Genomic DNA, 25,592 nt, shown 5'->3' with positions numbered 1-25,592 from the left:
AGGCTCAGGGCCCCTCCCCCGGCATTGGGGAGCCCACACTGGTGCTCCAGGCCCCAACCCCACTTCACTGTGGGGTTGGAGCACACAAAATCTACTTGGTTGGGGCAAGGAGGGAATTCTAGTTCTTTCCTGACTTTGAGAAGGAGTCCTATTTAGATTTCCCCCTTCTAGTAGAAGCAGCAGATACTTTAGCAGACACTTTGCTTCAGTTAGGGAAATTTTCCATCTGGTTTGCGTAACGTACAATGAAATGTCAATAAAAATGGCTTTCCACTATGGAGATTCCATATTAGAATGCTGTGGGGTTTTTTTCTCTAAGTGCATTGTAACTAGTGAATTATTTAAGATTCAGTCCAAATTCAGCGGGAAGGCATATAGTTCCAGGGGATAAAATGGATTAATAATTTGGACCAGTTGGTTAACGATTATGACACAGTTGGTTTATATGAAAAGGCAGACCAGAGTAGTCTGTCAGACAATGGATTTGATTGATTGGCTTCATCTTAAGCAATTCATGGTGGTCTCTTATCTGCATTGTACTCTCTACACTGATGGTATACATCTCATGCTAATAATAGCCGTGCTAAATATAATAGTGGGATTGTCAGAGCATGGCGGCACTCATTACCTTCATATGAACAATGGCATTGACTTGTGGACTGTGTAGCTCCTCTTCGGCCCTAAGCAATTCTCACTTTTTTTAATAGGAAAACATATTTGAGCAATCCAGAATGACCCCAAAGACCCCAATGAAAAATGAACCAATTGATTTATCAAAGCAAAAGGGCTACACCCCAGAAAGAAATCCAATTACACCTGTTAAGCTTGTTGACAGACCTCTGACAGATCCATGGACTCCCACAGCTAACCTGAAGATGCTTATTAGTGCTGCTAGCCCTGATATGAGGGACAGAGAAAAGAAGAAAGAGCTCTTCAGACCAATTGAGAACAGTGAGCAGAATGATACTTTTCCTGATTCTGTACAGGTAAGAGACTTAAGCTAGAAAGCCTGGACATAATTGACACACAATACCTTCTACTGTTGTAGGCTGATTAGTTAATATGCTATGTTAAATTTTAGTTGTTTTCATCTCCAAAAAGATAACAGAAATAATTACTAGATTTGGTGAAGCAGTGTGATCTACTGCATACAGGACTGGACTGGAACTGAGGAGTCTTAGGTTCTATTCCAAGCTAGAGATGTAATAGTGTAGTCGATTAACCGAATAACCGATAAGCAAAAGCTTATAGGTTAGTGCTGTAGACTAAACTCATTTCCTTCCCTCCCTGTCCCCTCCATTAATTTTTTAGCAAGTTGGCCAGCAGCTCGGCTCAGTCCTGGCTCACACTGGGTCCAAGACTTACTCACTGCAGCTCTGCATTTAGGCTATGTCTACACTCGCGTCTTCTTGCGCGAGTAATATGCAAATGAGGATAAGCGTTGAATATCGCCGAGCCTCATTTGCATAACTAATGAGCCACCATTTTTGCGGAAGAGGTTCTTGCGCAAGACGGAGCTGTCTACGCTGCCCCTTCTTGCACAAGAAAAACCTTCTTGCGCAATGCCGTTACACCTATTACTTGAGAGGAAGAACGGCATTGCGCAAGAGGGTTTTTCTTGCGCAAGAAGGGGCAGTGTAGACAGCTCCGTCTTGCGCAAGAACCTCTTCCGCAAAAATGGCGGCTCCTTAGCATGAGGCTCGGCAATGCTCAACGCTTAGCCTCATTTGCATATTACTCGCACAAGAAGACACGAGTGTAGACATAGCCTTAAAGTGTATTAGGACCCTGGCCGGCAGGCAACTCAGCTTAGTTCCAGCTCACACAAGGTCCGGGAGCTAAGATTCCATCCTAGACAGGGACTACTGCCACTCTGCACTGCTGCCTCTTTATCAGAAGTAGCAACACAGGGTGACAGGCAGCCAGTCTGCAAGGAGAGCTGTTTTTTAAACTGGCTCCCCTCGCGGACCAGCTCACACCTGGCACCCCATGGTGCTTCCTCTGATACAGAGGCAGCAGCGCACAGTGGCAGGGGGCTCCTCGGGAGTAAGGCCAGAGAGCACTGGCTGCTGGGCCTGCCCTCAGGGACTATAGAATAGTTGACTAACCAATAAGAATTCATGAGGTTACTCAATTATTCAATTAACTGATATTTAACATCCCTATTCCAAGCCTCTACCATTGGCCTGCTGGATGAATTGGGAAAGTCATTTCACCTCTGTGCCTCATTTAGCCCATCTGGAAAATGGGGAGATAATAAAGCACTTTGAAAGCTACTTCTGAAAAGCAATATATAAGTATTATTATCATCAAGCATGTCTAAAAATAGTTATTGATTAACTAGTACAGTAAAGTTTGTTTAAAATAGAGTTTAATTCAGCTGTTGTGCACACAATTGCTCTAAGCATTCTGAACTTTTTCAGTATATTATTTGGCTCAAGTTGATAGACCATATTTCATTTTTTGTTAAATTTACCTTCATGAACTAAGTCTTGTTTGGGGGGAGGGATAGCTTAGTGGTTTGAGCATTGGCCTGCTAAACCCAGAGTTATGAGTTCAATCCTTGTGGAGGCCATTTGGGGCAAAAATTTGTCAGGGATGGTACTTGGTCCTGCTGTGAAGGCAGGGGACTGGACTCAATGACCTTACAAGGTCCCTTCCAGTTCTAGGAGATAGGCAATCTCCATTAATTTATTTTATAAAATAGAAACATTAGGTGAAAATTACCAGTTAGAAACCAAGTGCCTTTATTTCCAAACATAATCTGTTTCAAGAAAGTTCAGTACTCATGCTCCAACAAAATGTGGTTGTACCAGACTATATAAAGCCCCTTGGGCATATGTATTTTTTTGTAATAGTAGTTTGAGCTTAAATGTTAGAATGTGAAATATTCCTAAGTATGCTATTGTCATGCCCATTGAAGATCTGCAGTAAAGGGATTACATTTATTTTCAACAGGATGATATGGTAGATGATGGCACAATGGATGAATTTGAAAAGCAGAGACCCAGCAGAAAACAGAAAAGCTTAGGACTCTTATGCCAAAAGTTTCTCGCTCGCTACCCCAGTTACCCTTTGTCAGCAGAAAAATCAACCATCTCTTTGGATGAAGTGGCTTCTAGTCTTGGTATGTATGCTTGAAATAAGTGCTGCAAGAACTGGACAACTTCAGTCTTTTAAGATATATTTACCACATAAAGGCACTTAAAGTAGATCCCATTTAAAAGAACTGACCTGTTTACAGAATACATTTGCCTGTTTTTTGCAGGTGCTGGATGTGCCCTTGTTGTTAGATTAAGCAAGAGTTGCAGGTGCTCAGTACTTAAGAATATTTCTATTACTGCATTCTTACATAATACCATTTTTTAAAAAGTTGCAAATCACTCTTTGAATGGTCTCATGATGAATTATTCCTGCTGCCTAATATGTACACCTAGATTTTTATTTTCATGTCAATTGAACTCTTAGCAATAACCAATAGGATTTATAAAGTACAAATCAAACTGTGGTGAATTTGTGGATAGAACTACAGATTGGTGGATGAGGGAAATCAGTAGGTTTTATGTCTGGATTTCAATAAATCACCTGATAGAGTATCTTCCAGAATCTAAATAGCCAAATTATCTGATCTCACGAAGCTGAACACATGTAGCCGTCCATTCCTAACTGGAAATGAAATTACTTGTGGGGTTTTTTTTTCCTTTTTAGATGAATATTTCATTGGTGACTTTAAAAGAGTTTGTTTAAAGGTGCTAGTGGGGTTTGTGTCTTACTGAAAATAGTGGTTTGTTTTCCCCTTTGGTTTTATTTCCTATACCACTGCTGTATTGTAGATTTTGCCAGCAATAGATGAAGCTCTATTCACATAGCTCCTGGCTATGAAAAATCCATTTGCTAGTCATAGCTGTACACAAGGGCTACATGATTGACTGGCATGATTTTCCGCAAATGCTTTTAATGGAAAAGTTTTCCATTAAAAGCATTTGTGGAAAAGAGTGTCTAGATTGGCACGGACGCTTTTCCGCAAAAGCACTTTTTGCGGAAAAGTGTCTGTGCCAATCTATACGCGCTTTTGCGCAAAAAAGCCCCGATTGCCATTTTCGCGATTGGGGCTTTTTTGTGCAAAACAAATCTGAGCTGTCTACACTGGCCCTTTTGCGCAAAAGCTTTTGCGCAAAAGGACTTTTGCCCGAACGGGAGGAGCATAGTATTTCCACAAGAAGCACTGATTTCTTACATGAGATAGTCAGTGTTCTTGCGGAAATTCAAGCGGCTAGTGTAGACAGCTGGCAAGTTTTTCCACAAAAGCAACTGCTTTTGCGGAAAAACTTGCCAGTTTAGACACAGCCTAGGTTTCCCAGGTTCTGCTCGGGGCCTGTGGCAGCCTTCATTAATAGGGTCCCCAGTAGTTACAGCTGCACTTCTCTGCTGAACCCACAAGAGAAGACAGATGTGCAAACACCGTCTCCCCCTCTCTGGGTTAAATTGCCTGGGGAAGAGTCTCTCCCACTATGATGGAGTCAAGCCTACTGGCTTTAGTTTAGATGTCTCTCCGTTTTCTCCATTCCTGCTTATCTACCAGTTCTTCAGAATCTAATATCTTTCCACCTCTCCTTCTAAATAAATCTTATTGTAAGGATCTGGTCCTACATTCCTTGTTCACCCAAAATTCCCACTGATGTCCATAAAAACGATAAAGAAATGTTAAGAAATTCAGGATCAGACTGCAGATGGAGACTAAATTTAATCTCAAAACATTTCAGGGTACATAGAGTCACTGAGAATTTACCAACTTAATCTTGTTTCTTCTAATCAGCTTCTTTAATGTAGATTCTTTTGTGAGAATACTGACAATTGGGTCGGAAGAGTAGGGGGACAATGCTCCTCGTTAAACATGTACAGTAAACTTCCGATAATCCGGCACCTTTAGGACCCAGGGGGTGCCCGATTATCAGATTTGCTGGATTATCGGAAGGGGGGGCTATAAGGGGCTTAGGGTGGGGGGGTGCCACCCCAGGCCCCTCATAGCCCCCCCTTCCGATAGTCCGGCTCTGCCCCAGGCATCCCTGATTCAGCCGCTGCTGGTCAGTTTCAGCAGCGGCTGAATCGGAGACGCCTGGGGCAGAGCAGCTAGAGTGCTGCCCGGTTGGTCCAGTAGCGCCGACCCTTAGCGCGGCGAGACCAACCCGGCAGCCTCCCAGCTGCTCTTGGGGACGCCTGGGGCAGAGCAGCTGGGGTGCTGCTGGGTTGGTCCTGCAGCGCCACTCCTCAGCGCTACTGGACTAACCCAGCAGCACCCTAGCTGCTCTGCCCCAGGTGTCCCCAAGTCAGCCGCTGCTGAAACTGATCAGTGGCTGACTCCAGGAAGCCCGAGGCAGAGCTGCTCTGCCTCGGGCTTCCTGGAGTCAGCCGCTGGTCAGTTTCAGCAGCGGCTAAATCCAGGACAGCTGGGGTGCTGCCGGATTGGGTCCTGCAGCCCCGAGGGCCTCCAGCTGCTCTGCCCCCGGCTTCCCTGATTCAGCCGCTGGTCAGTTTTAGCAGCCGCTGAATCGGGGAAGCTGGGGGCAGAGCAGCTCCAATGGTCCGGCTGCCCGGAGCACTTCCGGGTTCCTGATGGTGCCGGACCATCAGTAGTGCCGGACCAACAGATGCCAGACCATCGGAGTTTTACTGTATCTTGATTTTGGTTTTGGGCTCCAGTGTTTGGGGGAGTGATGTGGGGTTGCTAACTATTGTACAAATAATCTTGATGATGTGCCGTCGTGTTCTTTCCCATCAACATACTACCAGTATGCTGGAGTTCCATGCGGAGAATCATGTAGAAGAGGGTTTATGGGGCTGGTGCTCTAAGGAGCTGTTCTCGTAAAATATGACTATGTATGGATAGCACTCAACATGTTAGTAGCACATTTCACTCAATCTCCATGCACTTTAAAATACTAACAAAGTGAAAGTCCTAGTACCTGCATGAGACTGGTAAATATTACCTGTATTTTACACAACATACAGATAGAGGCCCTGTCTGCATTAGGGAAATCTTTCAAAACTTCCCACCATTACCAGTGCTTGTTCTGCTCTTCTGCTGATAGCAATATAGCAGAAGACTGTTGGTCCCATTGAAGACTAAATGCCCAGTTCTCCATTGTTTCACAACTTGTGAAATATTTGACAATGCCTGTAATTTCCACAGTGCTACATAAGTGCAAGTCAGTGGATAACCAGGCCCAGTGACTATGCTCCTATTGATTTCTGTAGGTGCAAACTCTGTGCTTTGCCCAGGGAAATGATGAAAGAGGGAACTTGCTGTGAGTAGACTTGTTCAGTGAACGCATATAGGGAAAAAAAGGAAGAGTGAGTACAAGTATGTTTAAAAACAGGAATGCTTTTAAGGCTGTCTTTCTTCCCTAAAACAGGAGTTGAGCGTAGGCGCATCTATGATATAGTGAACGTTCTGGAATCATTGAACCTTGTTAGCCGGGTGGCCAAGAATCAGTATTGTTGGCACGGACGACACAGCCTGAGTCAAACTCTGAAAAATCTTCAGGAAATAGGAGCGCTCCAGAAGTATGAAGAACAAATGGCTTACTTCCAGCATAAAGAGCAGGACCTTGAATATAAATTTGGAGAATGTAAAAAGGAGACCTTTCCAGATTCCCAGGAAAGACCGTTACTTGAATTTTCGGAGGCAGATTGCCACTCCGGTAAGCTGCCTACTGGTTGTTGTGTACAGATGCAGTCATAGGGTTTAACATACAGTATGGCTTTTTATTTATTTAATTTGATTAATTTTTAAAACTAAAATACACAATATTGCTTGTGAAAGGTACTGAATTCAACTTTGGAGATGAGTCTCCTCTTTATATATATATAAAATTAAGTACAGCACAGATGGCAACAATTTCAGTCTTTCGCCTCACATGCAATGGCCTGTCCATGGCAGGCCTCATGGAACATGTTAACTAGTCATGCTAAACAATTTGTTCCAGCTTGTATGTAGCTGTGACACTCTAAGTTTCCAACAACCAAAGAAGAGCTCTGGGTAATCTTGAAGGTTTGTTTCTCACTAACAGTAGTTGGTCAAATTAAAAGACATTACCTCACCCAACTTCTCTCTAGCATGGGTGGTGGGTGAAGGTAGGCTGAGGGAGGCAAGCCCCCAGCCCTGCCCCTTCTGCCAAGGCACCGCCCCTCGCAGGAGTCAAGCCCCGCCCCACACCATGCGGAGGTGGGACAGCATGCTGCGCAGTCTCCTTCTCCCTTCCCCTCCCAGCACAGGGAGGGCGGGTGGGCACAGACTCAGGCTCCCTGGACCCATAGCATCAGGGAGGGAGGACAGGTGCTGTGGGGCAGCAAACTCCACCCGCAATATACCCACAGTAGGCTTTTTGGGGCGGAGTGTGGGCAGGGCCAGGCTGGTGGTTTGGGAAGACAATGCCCTCCCCCATCTAGCATCCCAGCCACTCATGCGCTCTAGTTTCCCTAACAGCCATTTGTGAAAGAATTTGTTGAACAGATTGTTTCTGTCTCTCTCCCCTCATCCCTCCTTATTTTCTGGTAAATAGTAAAAGTGCTGTGTCCTTTTTTTTTTAACTGAGGGCCAGCTCTTCCTCTCTGTTACACAAGACAAATGTTGGTATAAATTCCCTGGCATTCAACAGTTGTACTGGCTCAGTACATTTAAAACCAATTCTTTATGCTTTAATGGTTATTATCTTTTGAAGACAGCTGAAATGCTGTTGTCCATCTGCCTTAAATAATTATTTGATGCCTACAAAAAGACTTCTGCTTTCTAATAAGGAAACACTTTACCCTTATTGTACATGAGAAACCATCTTAATACTTTCCCGTCTTGTCTTGAATTTTATTTGTAATGTAGCATCTGCAAACAGCAGAAAGGACAAGTCATTGCGGATTATGAGCCAAAAGTTTGTCATGCTGTTCCTTGTCTCCAAAACCAAGATAGTCACTCTTGACATAGCAGCAAAAATACTGATAGAAGAAAGTCAGGATGCAGCAGATCACAGCAAGTTTAAAAGTAAGTCTTATTGTTAAGAAATGGATTAATCATCCAGTCAGCAGAGAAAATGGAGACACATTCAGGCTGACATCTGAGGGTATGTCTAGACTACATACCTCTGTCGGCAGAGGCATGTAGATTAGGCTACCCGACATAGTCAATGACATGGATCTGCCATGTTGTGCCGGATCAGCTGATCGTCGGCACAGCGTGGCAGCCATGTTCATTTTAATGAAGTGGGGAATATTTAAATCCTCGCTTCATTGACTATGTCGGGTAGCCTAATCTACATGCCTCTGCTGATAGCGGCATGTAGTCTAGACATACCCTGAGATCTCAAGCACAGATGATTCTTTCCATGCTGTTTAAGAGGTTTTTTTTAACTACAGTAATTCCTCACTTAACACGTGCCTGCTTAACACGTTTTCGTGATAGCACAATTTTTTTTTTTTTAGGGAATATTTTTCAAACAATACGACCCCGTCCCCGCAATAACACGCTTTCCCCTAGGGCCAGCCAGTGGCCAGCAGCTGCGCGAGGCTTCCCCTGCCTCCCTGCAAAGCGGCAGAAGTTTGCCGCTCACTGCGCATTTCCCCGGCGACCTCCTCTGGCCAGATGCTTTGCGTGCAGCCAGAGGGGGTAACCGGGGAACTCTACGGTGAGTGGCAAACCTCTGCAACTTTGCACGGAGGCAGGGGAAGCCTCGCACAGATGCCCGGGACTTCCTCTGCCTCCTTACAAAGTGACCGAGGTTTGCCGCTCGCCGTGCAGTTCCCCGATGACCCCCTCTGGCCAGATGCCTTGTGTCCGGTCAGAGGGGGTCACCGAGGAACTGCGCGGTGATCGGCAAACCTCCACTGCTTTATAAGGAGGCAGAGGAATCCCCGTGCAGCTGCTGGTGACAGGCCAGCTGGGGAAACCCAGCCGCCGGCTGCAAGCCCCCTCCCCTGTCCTTCCCTTCTCCAGAGCCAAACACCTCCCCTCCCTGCTATAACCCAGTCCCCTCTCTCCCCCAACCTTATGTCCCAGTCCCAGCTGCTAACAAGTGCAGGCTGAAGCTGTGAGCGCACGTGCGTTTGAAACGCAACCCCCACCTTTTCCATTATTTTCAATGGGAAAATTGACCCCGCATAACACATTTTCACTTTGCACGATCATTTTCTGAAATGTATCTACTGTGTTAAATGAGGAATTACTGTATATAAAATGCAGAATCTGAATCATAATAAATGCCTATGCCCTAAATATTTAGATATATTGGGGGAGAGAAGAAGAGTTCAGTTGTACAACCTTGTGTTTTATGGGCGTTGTCATCTAGCTACATCATCATTCAGTTCATTGGAGTTGTAGAGTAAAAACAAAAAAATGGATTGATATGAGTATTCTCAGATGATGCTGCTTTCAAGGTGGGATGAAATATTTTTATCATGCAGTTCTGCTCTTGCTAGGAAATGCATCCATTGGACAGAAGTGACTTGTGCATAAACTGACATACTTCCTTGTAACCTATTCCCAAAAGCTACGTTGGCATTATGGCACAAATTAATTAGCTTATACAGCAATGGTCCCCAAACGTTTTCTTTTGTGCCCCCTCCTTACCTATATTGGAACCCGTCCACAGCCCTAGGAGCGGAACTATGGCTGGAAGCAGAGCTGTGGAGGAGACTGGGGCTGTGGGCCATGGCCTGGAGAGGAACATAGGAGCTGGGGGCTGAGGCAGGGGCCAGAGCTGTGACTGAGGACAGATTGGGGGTGGGTGCTATTCCCTCCTTGCCCCATGGGGGCTGGCTTGAGATCCCAGAGAGGGGTGAGCCACCAAACATATTTCCAGGCTTCTGGAGTTTGGGGACCATTTTTGTACAGCATATTTACTGTATATTTCTTTACACTTTTGTTTACCTTTCAGCAAAGGTACGAAGGCTGTATGATATTGCCAACGTTCTGACCAGCCTAGGACTCATAAAGAAAGTACATGTCACAGAAGAAAGGGGTCGAAAACCAGCCTTCAAATGGATTGGGCCTGTGGAATTCAATGGAAATAGTGGTAATTTGTGTGGCTTGGTGTTTGGGAGAGGGAGGGAGGTCTGTGTGTTTTTTCTGGAACTTTCTTCTTTTTAATAGGCAGCAGGTTTAAAACAAACAGGAAGTTTATACATAAATTTGGGGGGAGGGGAAGGTTTCACGAGGCATAAAGGAGCGGTCGACAAAGGCTTCCCTTGTCGCTCGATCCGCGTCTAGACTCCTGTTCTGTACCAGATCAGCTGATTGTCAGCACAGCGCAGTGGTCATTTTTATTTTAATGAAGCAGGGATTATTTAAATCCCCACCTCATTGACTATGTCGGGTAAGCTAGTTTACATGGCTCTGTCGACAGAGCCATGTAGTCTAGACATACCCTGGTAGACAATCCTTACATTACTTTATTTTAGGGCTGACCAGTTTTATGATCATGGAGAAATAAGTGAACATTAATGCTACTTTTGCCTCATCTTCCCTTTTGCTCTTTGTAGCTGCTCCTAGTAGAGCATGGATACAGCCCAGGATCTTGAACTGATATGCAGTGCTGGAGTGATTATGGGAAAGGGTGCCCTTATCTTCTCCACTAGCTTTAACATAGTTTTGTGGTGTTAGACAAGTACAGTGTTTAGAGGGTTTTCTTCTGCTGTGTTCATAGTAAAGTTCCGTGAACATTCTATGGTGTCATGGTAGAAGCTGCAGTGACAACAGGTGTCCTTCAGGGGATAACTTTACAAAACCCCATTTCTTTAGATGAACCAAGAACTGATGCTCCTACATGTGCTGCTTTACCAGAACTGAAAAGAGGAGCATGTGCCCAACATCAAACCCATGTGAATGGAAAACAGAGGCTTTCACGGCACTCTTCATTTAACACTGTTCAGCCTTGTGAAGGGATCAAAAGGAAGTTCAGCTCTGAACCCAACAGCCCACATAGGGAGAGGCAAGGTAAATACCAAGAGGAGTTGCTCTTTCCTAACCCATTGTATCTGTAGCAGTCACTTTCAGCCTGGGAGCGATGTTCCTATTTTTCAGTAAATTTTCTGTTCTTTGCATACTGGAAGCATGGTGTTATTTCTTCTGTGGGAATTTGGCAGACAGATTAAGATTCTTGAATTAAAAAGATAACAGATTTTTACTGAATGGTTTCTAGTAACATGGAGTTCACTGTAAGACTCCAGTTTATAGCACTTTCACACTTTAGAATTCTAAAGTTATAAAGCAATAGTTCTTCCAGAATTCTCTATGAATTGTCCTAAGCCTGCTTAGTGCTGAGTGTTTCTTGCATGGAACTGATGGTGGTGCTCAAACTGAAGAGTAAATATTATAAAAACATTCCTTGGCAGAAAAACTGGATTCCGCTCTTTGTATCATCAATATAAAAATGTGCTTAGAAAATCTCTGTAATTAATTCAATGTCCCTTTGTTCTTTCAGCTTGCTTTGTAGGTTCAGATGAATACTGCTCTAAAATGATAAATCTAGCAGCTGTCTGCAGACAGAAGATGGAAAAGGATGCAGAGTAAGTTGGGTCTTAAAACTTAGTCTGCTCAGTTCCCTGCCCTATGCATTTTAATTTAAGGTCAAATTTTATCCAGAGGTTGGAGATGCACAATTTCCAGTGACTTTCATTAGAGGACAGAAATTGGCTTTCGGGGTAACTTTTGTTCTCCATGTGCATGTAAAAGAGTCAGGCTAATATGCTTCACATTTTAATAGAGAAATGAAACAACTATTGATATTTTCAAAGAAGTTGAGGGGATTCAGGAACATCTTGCGATACAATTAATGGTCCAGATATGTGTAAATCCCCTGGAGTGCTTTGAAAATTTCATGAAACATATTTATTGGAAGCTTATAGATACGAGCTCTAGTTATCCTGAGTAGGGTTCTAGGGCTATGTCTACACTATGGTTTTTTTTTGCTGACGGGGTAATGCAAATGAAGTGATCATTAGCATTTTCTCATGCTTCATTTACATAATCTCTTCCAATGCTTTTTGTGCAAGAGGTTTTTGCACAAAAACTAGCAGTGTAGACGGATCTGTTTTGTGCAAAAAAAACCTTTTGTGCAAGATCTGTATGCCTGCTCGTTTTTGCGCAAAACCTCTTCTGCAAAAGGTATTGGCAGAGAATATGCAAATAACAGCATGACAAATGCTAATGAGCGCTACATTTGCATTGTCTCTGCCGACAAAAGGCTGCAGTGTAGACATAGCCTCAGAGATAATGGGATTCTTCCCATTAAAAAAAAAGAAAATATTTGTAAAAAAAATGATCAATCTTTTAGGGGTTTTTGACCAACCCTCCATGCAAGTTAACATTGCTTTAGCTCATTAATTTGAAGCCAGAATATGCTAATGAGAGCATCTGTCTCCATCCCATCTAAAAAGGAGAGAGTTAGACCCCACAGAGAGTCTTCTGTAGAGAGAAGGGGTAAGCATGCTGCGGAATTGGTCTGTTCCACTGTCAAATCCAAACACTCTCTGATAACATAGGTGAGAATAGCATGGAGTCTGTATTTTGCGGATACATGTTGTATGTCCCTGTTAGCACTTATTGAAAGAATCCACACTTAACCCCAGAGAACCTCACAATTTTGTTTATAAGGATAGTTTATGGGGATGTCATTCTGAACTGCATGCCTTTCTCTTTTTCTTGCATCTTTTAGGAGTAAAAATTGTGCCACTGAAACAAGCCTACATTCATCAAGGAATCCAGCCTTAATCTCTCCGTTCTCTGTCCTTCCAGATTCTGGGGACTCTGATTATTGTCTTAACCCCATACCTCATCCAGTGTTTCCCATTGCTCATTCAGATATGTCACACCTCTCTCTGTCAAATGGTGTGAACAGCCAAGTTTTGCAGACTCCCACTCTAGCAGTCTCAAAAATAGAGAACGGGAAACCCGCTCTACTCCCCAACCAGCCTTTTGTTTGCTTCCCTTCTGCGTCTGTCTTCATGCTGTGTGGCAGCCCTCAGGAACATCTGTCGAGAGAGAACCTTCCTAATGTAGGAGAAAAATGCAACAGAAGCCCTAAGGGGCAGGCCTCACCCCTGAAGCCACAAGCTGCTGTATTTTCATTTAATTGTCACAAGCGTAGTTCCCAGAAATGTGCATCTCCCTCCACGCCTGCAGCCAGCTCTGAGCCAGTTGCTAAAAGGAAGACCCTGGAGCAGAGTGATGCCCCCCTCTCATTGGTGCTACCCAAGGTAGGGAAGTGCATTTAATTGACACCCACCTTTGTTGCTAAAGCTGAGAGCAGGGGAAAGATGCTCATGTTACTTGAAATAGTCTCTTCTGTACAGATACCTATTTAGAGAGAGACAAATCCTACCTCACATGCACAAGTATAATGGGGAAGGGGAGAAATACATTTGGTGAAGCGTTAATTGGAAGATGTCTCTGGTTAAAAAGTGACTGATTACCTCATGATGAGGCACAGATCAGTCCCTTCCATAAAAATACCTGCAAGAGAAGAAGAAATCAGAGGGTTCTTCTACACATTATCCTGTCACTGGGGCTACCTCCCAACGTGGCAGTGTTACTCCTCATCAGCTTTTACACCACTAGGGTTCACCCAGGCAGCATTGCTCATTCTACAGAGCCATGGGAAGGTGATATGCCTCTTCCCCTCTTCCTTGTCTCACCTCCCTCTCTATCCTCCCAGTCCAACTTCTGCTCTCTGCAGGATGAGTGGGTTAGGAGAGGATGGGGCTTTGGAAGCCAATGAGTCAATTTCTGCAAAGAGAGGAGGTTCACATCCAGTGTCTAGTTCAGATGCTGAATTGGGAGCCCAGGCCATTGTCTGATTGTGGGCTGTCTGGGGCAACTACAAGGCATCTACAACCCTTGTCAAGATTTTCTTTCAAAATTAAAAAAAAAGCCCTAAACACTTAAGATGAAAGTCAGCCTTGTGTAGATGACTGTCACTACAACACTCCTTGTGGTGGCCCTCTGCCCCAGAGTGAATTCACTCTTTAGTTAAGGAAGGCACGTGAATGGTAGCCCATGTACTATTTTAATGTAGACTTTTCCTTCCTAATTCTGTTTTTGCTCAGAAGCCTATTGAGTCACCTGATGTAGCATATCCCTTGGGAAGCAGCTGCGCCTCTAATGTACATCTAGGAGCTTTTCATCTTGATTTAGGAACTCCTGCTGGTGAGACTGCAGAAGAGGATACAACTAAACCTTTAGAGCCTTCCCAGGAAAAGCAATCTCCGAACAGAGACCATGAAGATCCCTCACAGGGAAAAGAGCACATATCTCAAGAAAATAACCAACAAACCTTCTTTCCACAGTATCTCTATGTGCAGCCAGCTGCAGGTAAGGACTATATAGATACACAGGGATACATTATGACTAAATGATGAGGCATAAATTTAAAAATTCAGGCATATTAAGTGGGGGTGTTAAATCCAGATTTGGGCACCTAAGCAAAAGTTATCTGAGTTTCAGAAAACCTGTTCACTCTCAAATCCTACTACAGTCACTGGGAGCTGTTTGTAACTCTGAAAACCAGTATGCTTTTATGTAGGTATGTACATATGGATTACAGTGAATAACAGGGCCTCACATATTTCCACAGCAACACACATTGCTTATCACAATAGACCTGTTCTTTGGGACCTCATCTGTCTTTTTTTTTTTTTTTAATGTTTTTGCCTTTATGGATGTAGAGAAAACCTTGAAAAGGAGAACGTAGGTTTTGTCTATTCCTAAAACAGACTGACCCATCTACGTCACTAAGGGCTGTGAAAATTTTCCCCCTGTGATGTAGTTAGAGCAACCTAACCTTCCTGTAGACATGACAGTGACAGAAAAACCTCACTTGCGTAGCTGCAGCTATGCCCCATAGCACTTATTGACCCAGCCTTAGTATTTGGTGTCTTAATAGCCTGAAATTAGCTCTACAAGGTGTAACTCAACTCAAGCAGGGCTTTGTAGATTTCAGTCCTGGAATCTATTTTTCCAGGATCTCATGCACCTCAGCATTGCTGCTGCAGAATTTGTCTGATGGCTGTTGATAGGCATGTGAGTTCTTATTTTCTGTCTCCCTGCCCTGCCAGGATCAGTATGCAGGTAGCACATGGGGTAGTTAATTCAGTGTGTGCTTTGGTCTATAGAGCTAGGCAACCAGAACTGAAGTCCATCTTGTAGCCAAGAATGTGGGGAGCTAGAAGTTGAGGCTGGTGAGTCAAGTAGCCTGAAGAACACTGCAGCAGCTGAAGCCCAGGGAGTTGAGTTGCTCTCTTAAAGCCAGTTACAAGATGTTCCCATTCAAGGCACCTGTGTAGGGTGAAGGGAAGAAGTTTTTATGGCTGCTGTGGAATGGAGTGGTTGCTCCCTTGGAGTTTAGTCCTATTGTGCCACTGAGTCAAAGCCACTATTTGCAGGTGCAGTGCTACATGGATACAGATTCACAGCAATTTACAGTCTGGGAGCCTTAGTTTGAAAATGTTGATGAAGGTGTTCAGAAGATCTGATAAATTGGGGACCAATTCAACACCCAGTGAAGACAATTAAAATCTTTCCCTTGACTGCAGTTAGTTTTGATTGGGCTTTTAACAAGTGGATTTTTATAATGTTATTTCTTTAAAGTAGGGCTGTCAAACGATTACAAAAATTAATCATAAGATTTTTAAAAATTGTGCTTAATTGTAGTTTATCACATTGTTAAAATAATAGAATACAATGCATTTAAATATTTTGAAGGTTTTCTAAATATTTTCAATTACATTGACTTTAGTTACTACACAGAATACAAAATATGCAGTACTCTACACTTGTATTACATATATTTACACTGTAAAAAAGAAACAAAATAAATAGTTTTTTTCAATTCACCTCATATAAGTACTGTAGTGCAATCTTTTTATCATGAAAATGCCTTGCAGGATGGGGAATTACAGGTAGGGTACCGTAAATGAAGACAAACTTGTTTGTCTTAGCCATTGAGGTGAACAAAAACAATGACTTAGTGGACTTGCAGGCTCTAAAGTTTTACATTGTTTTATTTTTGAGTGCAGTTCTGCGACAAAAACAAATCTTTTGTAAGTTGCACTTTTACAATAAAAAGATTACACGGTAGCATTTCTTTGAGATGAATTGAAAAATCATATTTCTTTTGTGTATCTTTATTTGTAATCAGAAATAATATAAAGTGAGCACTATACACTTTGTATTCCGTGTTACAACTAAATTCAATATATTTGAAAATGTAGAATATCCAGAATATTTAAATTGGTATTTTATTATTATTTAACAATGTGATGAAAATGGTAATTTTTAATCGAGTTAATTTGGTTTGAGTTAATCACTTGAATTAACTGCAGTTAATTGACAGCTCTCCTTTAAAGCCATGTATAAGTTTTATTTTTAAAAAAGAGTTGAGTAAATTATTTCTAAATTAGTGGAGAAACAAGTACCAAGTGTATGTATACAGGCTGCCACTTATGGTTCTTATTTATACATCAGCAAATGGTGGTTGGTGCTTTACAGATGCTTGCAATCTAAATAGAGAAAAATATAAAAGAGAGATGAGAGGAAAGGTGGGGATATAAACAACGCAGAGCGATTTGAGTAGATCTCTCAGACATGTAGTTTATTTACCTTTATGTTTTGCTTTTTCCTAGACAGCTTTACTTTTTCCCTGCTTCTCCCTTTTATTAAATAACAGTGTATGGTTAATGTCCATTAGCAAACTGCATTAATTCCTTAATTTGCTCTCTCTTTGGTTTAGGATTAAGTGGTTTTAACTTCCTGTTTTCTGCAAACCAAATCCCTGGTGCTGTTGGTCTGTCTGCAAGCCAGTTACCATCTCTTAGTGTTCCCTGTGTGGTAGTGCCATCAACAGCCTTGGCACCCCTCCCTCTTATCTGTTCTCCAGCAATCACCGGTCCGCTTTCTTCTGCTCCTGCTGGCTCTCTTCCAAATGCTGCACCCACAAATATCAGTATGCCCACCTTCACATCAACAACGCCTGTCTTTATTGGCACCACAGCAATGGTTACTCCAAAGACCTCCAAAATACCTTCAGTGGATTCACAACAGCCGTCTTCTGCTGTACATCTGAGCCCTGTGCTTGGAAAGTCTTGCAGCATGGTTAAACTGGAATCCCCAGTTTGTACAGGGCACCCAGTCACCCTTCTGAAACTACAACAGGTGAGGAATTTATTACAGGGAGGCTATACAAAAGTGTCATCCTGCAGCAGGGGTGGGCAAACTAGAGGCCTGAGGGCTGCATCAGGTTATGGCTCTTGAGGGTGAGGCCACAGGAGACCAGGAGGAGACCGAGCATGCTTCCGAGTGGGGGAGGGGCTGCTGCATAGGGGCAGGGTTCCAATCCCAGAAACAGCATGGTGCATGCTCACCTGTGCAGAGTGGTGCTGCTCCATGCCAGAAGACGATGGAATTGTGAGTTGGGATTGGACAAGCCCATAACTCCATTTCCTGGCAGGAGGTCCAAGAGCAGATAAAAAAAGTCTGCTGGGCCAGATGTTGGCCCACCCCTGTCCTGGGACCAAGTGGCTGAGACTGAATGAGAGAGATTTGGTTTTGCAGTTATTGACTCAGCTGGAGAGGTGTGTCTGTCGCAGAGGGAGAGGATAACATTATGGTGCAGTGTCTACCCTTGCAGTGACATATTTTTAAAAAACTAACAAACAAACCTCTGACAGGTTGAAGTATAATATTAAACATGTGTATCTGCAAGTTTGCTAGCACCATAAACTGAAGTAGAAAAAATGATTACTCTCTCCCAAATCAGTCTATGCTTTCCCCAATGCTTTGATTCTCTGGTAAATTGTTGAGATTTTGTGGGGAGAGAAAGGGAAAGGTTTGGTTCAGAAGTTGCAGCCACAGTTTGTTAAAGTTGTGGTTTTAGGCATACAACCTATCTTCCAAAGCAGAGCAGCAGTACAGAAGAGATGATATGTGTTCTGTTTGGCTCTCCAACACAAGCATGACTGTGAAGAAGCCAGGTAAAATTTGAGTGGCCTGGTCATACCTTCTGCCGTGATGTCTGTGAGTGGCATTGCAACCTAGTACACAAGGTCATGCTAATTCAGGTCACTCAAATTTGAGGCAACTATAAACATTTCTGGTATATTTAAAAGTTGCAGTTTCTGCAATAAAATTGCTACCAGCAATTTTCTTACAGCCTTCTGATAGGCATTACCACTAAAAAGCTGAATTGTGTAAAGTAAATAAATAGGATAGGGCAGAGCAGCGTAGGAGGATTCTCAGTTTTAACTCAGACATCTGGCTGAAAAGTTGTAAAAGAAAAAAAAAGTATAAATCCTCCACGCTTCACCCCCAAATCATTTACTTTAATATCTAAATAATACCACTTCCTAATGATAGTGTCTGATTAGAGCGCTGGGTGAAAGTATTATATACGATGGATAAGGACAGGACTCTCAATTTTAAAAACAAAATTAACACAATGTGAGTTTTTTCTTGTGTCAAAGAAATCATTAATACCAATTCAGAATAGGGAGGAAATTGGCTATGTTTAGTACTACACATGAGATCAAACTACATTGCTATCTGTTTCTCTTACCCACTACACTTTGTCTTTGCCTTAGTCTTACTCTTTTAAAAAAATATTATCAGGGAATGATACGGGGGAATGAGTGATCAATTAAAAATAAAATTGTGTTTTTGGATGTTTGCAAACTTATGAAAAAATAACAGAATTCAAAAATCAATCACAGTATAATCACTAAAAAGAGTGTTAGTTTGCATATTCAAGGAAAGTCATTGTGTTATAAAACTCATGCTAAAGTTTTCAAACAGATGTCTAATGCTAGGCATCTAAATCCACACTGAGCCCTTGACAGTGAGGTACGACAGGCACTTAAAACTGAATTTGTCTATGTTCGGATGTTTAAATATGGATTTAGGACCCTAATTTTAGACACCTGGCTTGAAATCTTTATTCGTGTATCTAAGAAATAGCGTGTGTTTTCTCACTTTTGGATAAGACATTTCTGAATTGCTTTGTTTCACTTGTATAACTAGCCATCATCAACCCCACTTACTCCGAAGAGCATTCGTCCTACACATCATGAGGCATTTTTCAAAACTCCCAGCAGCCTTGGAGATCCTATTGCATGGAAAAAAAAGGAAGGCAACCAGACCAGAAATACCAGTTCTGTTCAGAGGAGACTAGAAATCTCAAGTAGCGGCACTGACTAATCCAACTCATTGCAAGGGTGTGGTCATATTCTAATATGACTTAGCTGTTGCTTTTGTTAACAACTACGATTTCATAACAAGAGGAGGATGTTAAAATGTCACCCCTGTTGGCATACTTCCCTTCCACACTAATTCTTTAGCTTTCTCCTTCATCAATCATCCCTATCACTGAAGTATCTTTATTTAATTGCTCATTTAATATTTGTTAGGATTCAGACTTTGAGCATGGTGCAGCAATGCAAGCACCAAACTGTATTTGTGGTTTTAATATGAAAAATACTATATTGCTGTGACAAGATGTAAACAGACTTATTGGAGTCTCATGGAACTTTCTTTCTTTCTTTCTTTCTTTCTTTCTTTAAGTAAGCTGTCCAGCACTTATCTAGGGTGAGTGTTTTTTACATGTCCTCTACTTACCCTGAGTAAATCTGTGGTAAAAAAATGAAAACCTCCTGCAGCTGTAAAAGCAGCTGCTGCCTGTGTTTCAGTCTATCAAATTCTGCCTCAGCAATGCAGTTTCTTGTTATTTATTTTGTATATTGGAATGGGATTTAGTGCAAAATGTTTGCAGCCTCAAAACAACAGATTTTCTCAGGGTATGACTACTTGAATATTGATTGGTGGTTGTACAGTTTGCCCTGCACTTGTTTTACAAAAGCCTAATGAACTTACAGAATGGATGAATGTATACATATGAAAATATTAAGACCAAAATAACTGTGAATCTTAACTTTTTTTTGGTAGTTGTATTAATGAACTGTATTAGTCCTTGTCTTGTGTCTTTTTCTGGGCAAAAAGTACAAATTAATTAACAAATTGAATCTGGTTCCTAAATAACACAATCTGACAAATTAATCTGGGAATAGTGAATCTCTGAATGTGTGTGCTAGGATTTCTTCTCCATTGAAATATATGGTCTAGAATCTCTCTAAATCCAGATAGAACTTAGCAATTAATCACAGGATTTTAGATTTTATTTCCAAAAATACTCATGTGCATAATTGTTGACCAATGACAGTAGGCAATTTTGGTAACTCTCATTAGAAATTATAATTATTCACTAAATTTTAATACGGCTGGAGATTATGAACAAAGACAGTCCCCATGAATGGTGTATTTGAATACACATGAAAAGTGGGAGGCTTTGTATTTAGGCACCTGTGTAGAAAAATTGTAGAAAGAAGATATCAGTGAGCGGGAGTCATGAATTTGGGAAGATAGGGGTGGTAGTTAGCTTCATGCCTGCAGATAAAGTGGGAATAAAGAAAAGTACATGTCACACTTATTAGCATTCAGAGTCCTCAAACAGTGGGTGGATGGTGTTTGAGCACAATTAATATAAACGGAAATAATGTAATGGTTAGTACTGATTTTAGATGTTTTCACAATCTGCAGTTGCATTTCTTCTTTTTTAATATTATCATGTTACTTTGAAATTTTATTAAATCTGTGGGTAGCCACATCAGCTCTTCTTTCATGTAGTGAAAATATGTGTTTATTGATATTGCTCTCTTGAGAGCAGACAGTCTAATGTGCTATTTCTCTAGCCTTGGGAGAGAAGGATTTCTTGGGGGAAAGGGAAGGGTTTATAAAGAAATGTGTCCTTACCAAATGGAATTTAAGAATGAATTTTAGTGGAGTGGTAAGTGGGAGTACAGTGGCCTTATATTAGAAGTAGACCAATGAGAGCCTTATGAGGAGGGAGTATTTTAATCCCTCTTTTAAAACAACCAACAATTTGGCAGTAGAATGACACAGAAAATTTCAGATGTGGGAAAGAGAACCCTTACCACTGTTAAATTTTAAAAGTTTTATGTTTTACACTACAGTTTTGCAAGTTTACATGATTGTATTTGAATCACTTTTTCTTGTACTCCCAATTATAAATTACTTTGCAAAGTAAAATGAAGTCTGTAGCTAACATTAATATTGCCAAGCATACATTGTAGCTACTGATGCTGTGATTTTTTTCTCAGCTAGTACAAGTCAGTATCTGTTCAGGCTTGAAACAGACTGATGTTGTTCCAGATTGTATGGAGAATCTACACTAGTCACGCAATCTGTTTTCTCCTTTATCTGTGAGCAGCGTGTTAGTGAAATGGCAGTATGGAGGAAGGAGGAGGATTTGATTAAAATATGAAGCCTTTTTACTCCACAGTTAAATCATCATTGCAAACCCATCTCACTTTGTCAGTAAGGCTGTTCTGTTTCATGACTGACCTAACTATACTTGAAACTACAGGGACAGAAAAATCTTCATTTTCCAATACCTGCTTCATTAAAACACTGGGCCTGATTCTGATCTCAGTGGGTCTCCAGTATGAATCAGGGGTAACTCTACTGAAGTCAGTAAAGCGAGACCAATTATAGGGAGAGCAGAATCAGGCCTACTTTGCTTTTGTAACATACAGGGCATGCAAGGGTTGCGGTGGGGCTTGACATTGTCCCATTTACGTCAAGGGCAAAACTCACACCTAGGTAAACAGAAGCATGAGTGAAACCACTGCAAAAGTGTAAAATAATAGATCAAACCATGTTACCTGCAGAAGAACTTGCAGCGGTTAGGCTGCTGCACTAGATATGGGGTACTTCTGATAGTCAAGAGGCAATGGCAGTCTACACTTCCTATCACTGGGTTCAGTCAAACAAATCAGCAAAACTGCTAAGGAAAAGCAGGATTTGAATTTGCACTGAAGAAAGTGCACATGCATGATGTTGTGCAGGGTTTGTGAAACTTTTATGTTCTGGTACAAGTGTTGGGGGCATGTGTGTATAATTTATATACTTGAATCTACCTACCAGGTTTACATTTCTCAATTTCTTTTGTAAAAGGTGCTATTTCTGTATTTAAAAAGCTGTATTTTTAATGTAAAGCTGCTTCCTGTTTGTATCATTGCACTGCTAGCTTTTATATAGATATTAATTTTATTGCTGCTTGTAGCTGTTCTTCACTGGTTAGATATCACTTCCTCCTTTTTCTTGTATCTAGCAATGTTCTTTGTAGCTACCTGTCTGTAACTGTACTACAAGCACACTGTTGTTGGGTTGAATTTTTTTTAATACCTGTTAGAAACATTGTAAACTTTACAAAATAAAAAATGAACTAAGAGAAGGTGAAATTGTGGAGAAGGCTTGTTTTGGGTTTGTTTTTTGTTGCTGTTGGGTTTTTTATTTTGGCGGGGAGTTGGTTGTTTGGTTTTTTGCTTTATCTAAAATGTATCTAGATTGCCCATGGCTTCACTATTTGAACACCAAATAAGTTAACTGAGATCCTCAGAGTCTTCCAGGTTCAGCAACTTTCCTTATCGTGGGTAATCTTCTCACTCCTTTGGCCCCAGTACACTGAGGCTACATCTACGCTCCAGGGTTTTTGAACAAAAACAGCTGTTTTTGCGCAGAAACCCATGGAGCGTCCACACCTCAAGCGTGTTTTTGTGCAAGTATATTTACAGTAAATCAACAGAACAGAGGGGGTTTTGCAGTGTAGGTATTCCTCTTTCTACGAGGAATAACTTCTTTTTGCGCAAGAGTGCTTTTTGCGCAAAAAGAGCCAATCGAAAAAAGCACAGGTGCTCTGGTGCCTATTCTGTGAATAGTAATCAGAGCTTTCTTTCAAGAGAGCGTCCATGCATGTGGACAGTCTCTTGCACAAAAGCGCATCACTTTTGCAATGCGCTTTTGTAGAGGGGACATGCTGTTGCGCAAGTAGTTTTTGCAGAAGATCTCTTCCGCAAAAATCTTCTTGCGCAAGAAGCCTGCAGTGTAGACATAGCCCAAGTAAAACCATAGGAACAGTGCATAGGGGCTCTAAGGGTATGTCTACACTACAGGCTTCTTGCGCAAGAAGCCTTTTGCGCAAAAGTTTTTGCACAAAATCTTCTTGCGCAAGAGCACATCCACACCTCAAAGCACATCGCAAAAGCCACGTGCTTTTGCACAAGAGAGTGTCCACACTGCATGGACACTCTTGCGCAAGAAAGCTCTGATGGCCATTCACAGAATGGCCATCAGAGCACCTGTGTTTTTTTGGATAGGGGTTTCTTGTGCAAGGGGTTTCCTCTGGAGCATCCACACTTGCCTTCTCGCACAATAGCTGTAGCACTAAAAGCAGTTATGCCTCAGAAAAGGAGGTTTACCTACTGCAGAAAAAGCCCTCCGTTCTGCCATTTAACTGCCCATTTAATTGCGCAAGAGCTCATTTGAGGTGTGGACGCTCCACAGGTTTTTGTGGAAGAACATCTGTTTTTGCACAAAAACCTTGTACTGTAGACTTAGCCTAAAAGTCCCAGTACAGAAATTGAAGGAAACAACCACAGGCTGTTCTTCAAAGATCCACTCATAAGGCATATATGTTTAGGGGCTATGGGCCTGAAGGTAGTGTCAGGGAAAGGCCACAGCATTTGCTGAAAAGATTCTGGGCAGTGCTGGTGCCATAGTTAAACAACAAACTGTTTTGAGGTTATGTCTAAATTATGCGGGAGGCTGTTCTGGCTCTCAGGCTATGTCTAGACTATAGGCTTCTTGCGCAAGAAGCCTTTTGCGGATGATCTCTTCCGCAAAAACTTCTTGCAATAGAGGGCGTCCACACTGCAAAAGCACATCGAAAAAGCAATGCACTTTTGCGCAGGAGAGCATCCAGACTGCCTGGATGGCTCTCTTGCAAGTAAGCAGTGATTGCTATGAACAGAATGGCCACCAGGGCACATGTGCTTTTTCCTCTTCCCTCTTCTTGCACAAAAACCCCCTCTTGCCCATTCACACACACCTTTTTGCAAAATAACTTTCGCAAAAAGCAGTTATTCCTCATAGAATGAGGAATACTTACATGGGGGGAAAAACCCTCTGTTCTTTTGTTTTACTTGCATAAAAATGCGCTTGAGGCGTGGATGCTTAGCGAGCTTTTGCACAAAAACAACTGTTTTTGGACCAAAATTCTGTAGTGTAGACCTAGCCTCAGAGCAGCCCAGAGTTGGAGGGCACAAGAGTGGCTTAAGCCATCAGCTTCAAATTTTGATCTGTGCCTCAGAAATTTAGTCTCATCCCATGTGTTCTTTGCTGCCAATGATGCCTTGATTTAGAGTACTATTAAAAAATAAACTTACAAAGGGACATGTTTCCAACATTCTCAGATGCATGATCAGATGGAGGATTCAGCCTTCTTTCCTGCTACAGCACTCTACAGACAAGGGTGCTCTGTCTCCTAATTTCAGAAGTGTTATCCTGGGTACTGCTGTAAGCTCTCCAGTATAGTGGCTCTAAGTTGATGGGAGAGAGCTTTCCAGGGTCCACGTGGTGGTAGCCATTTTTGTGGGAGAAGCTTTCCCACCAATAAAGCACTGTGTACACCAGTGCTCAAGTTGGTGTAAGTATGTCACTTAGGCATGGCTAATTCACACCTCAGAGCAATAAACATCAGCTTAAGAAGCAATATATCCATGGTCTTACACTGTGTAGGACTCTGGAAACTGGTTTATTCCTACCTCAATCACTGGTCTGCTGAATGACCGGGAGCAAGTTTTTTTTTCTTCTCTCTGTGCCTCAGCTTCTATATCTGTAAAATGGGGATGATGAAACCAGTCAACTGAATGTTATAAAGTGCTTTGAAATCTACTCATAAAACATGCCATGTAAGAGCTAGGTATTATGATATAGCATCAGGAGTTCTCTTGGGCTATTCTCTTCTACTTTTGTGCCAAGTGTGAGCTGTTCTTAAGTAAAAGAAGAGGGTTGTGGGTTTTTTCTAATTTCCATCTTTACAAACTCATAGTCCAATTCTGTGGCTACGGAGGTTTTACTTCACTTTTGTATCTTGACTCTGGGCTGCTCCAGGGACAGAAACAAGCCCTACTATATGTTAGAGCAGTCTCTGAATCACTGCAGAACTGCATTACTAGCCTGCTCTCACCACTCCAGCCCCTTGCTCCCAACAGTGCCGGTAGAAATGGGCGGGGGGGAGGTAGTATAGGGTGACTGACAGTAGCCCTATACTTTAACTATGCTAAGGGAATTCCTCCCCCAACCAGCTGTGCGATTGCTATTTGCAGCCAGAACAGCATGTAAGGGCCACCTCCCGAGTGAAAATGTCCCCTGGTCTGAGATTCAAGCTGAGTTTTTTCCATCTAGTGCCTCACCTCCCCTAAATATTCATTTTCTAGTGTAAATTGGTCCCTCTGTTTCCAAGTGGCTCCAGCACAACCCATGCAAGATGGAAGAAGGGGTTTACCCCGAGGTCACCCCAGTCCTCGGATTATGCAGTGGTGCAAGGCATTCCACAGTAGCCGTTCCTGCAATTTGCAAGTCCCACCTGACCCTGGGGAACAAGTCATCAAAAAAGGAAGTGGTGAGGCACCCAAGGCCATGG

At 42.2% G+C, this 25,592-nt stretch overlaps 1 protein-coding gene across 3 annotated transcripts in view; it reads left to right on the top strand.

Moving 5' to 3' along the window:
• The window catches only part of E2F7 (E2F transcription factor 7), a 28,230-nt gene extending 5,852 nt beyond the window's left edge, over positions 1-22,378 (top strand). For 2 of the 3 annotated variants that reach the window (XM_014571216.3, XM_075932215.2), the window contains exons 3-13: positions 708-986; positions 2,959-3,127; positions 6,414-6,701; positions 7,877-8,035; positions 9,924-10,061; positions 10,787-10,981; positions 11,469-11,553; positions 12,702-13,242; positions 14,092-14,356; positions 16,773-17,194; positions 19,055-22,378. In XM_014571216.3, coding sequence (XP_014426702.3) covers positions 708-986; positions 2,959-3,127; positions 6,414-6,701; positions 7,877-8,035; positions 9,924-10,061; positions 10,787-10,981; positions 11,469-11,553; positions 12,702-13,242; positions 14,092-14,356; positions 16,773-17,194; positions 19,055-19,231 — 2,718 coding nt within the window. In that variant the 3' untranslated portion in view covers positions 19,232-22,378. The remainder of the gene's footprint in view (positions 1-707; positions 987-2,958; positions 3,128-6,413; positions 6,702-7,876; positions 8,036-9,923; positions 10,062-10,786; positions 10,982-11,468; positions 11,554-12,701; positions 13,243-14,091; positions 14,357-16,772; positions 17,195-19,054) is intronic. The other variant, XM_075932228.2, reaches the window with a different exon arrangement.
• Positions 22,379-25,592: the final 3,214 nt, after the last annotated feature.

This window comes from Pelodiscus sinensis, chromosome 1, assembly GCF_052426305.1.
Source record: "Pelodiscus sinensis isolate ZL-2025 chromosome 1, ASM5242630v1, whole genome shotgun sequence".
Lineage (NCBI taxonomy): Eukaryota > Metazoa > Chordata > Testudines > Trionychidae > Pelodiscus > Pelodiscus sinensis.
Note: the sequence above shows the minus strand (reverse complement) of the source record. Positions and strands in the feature narration are given on the sequence as shown.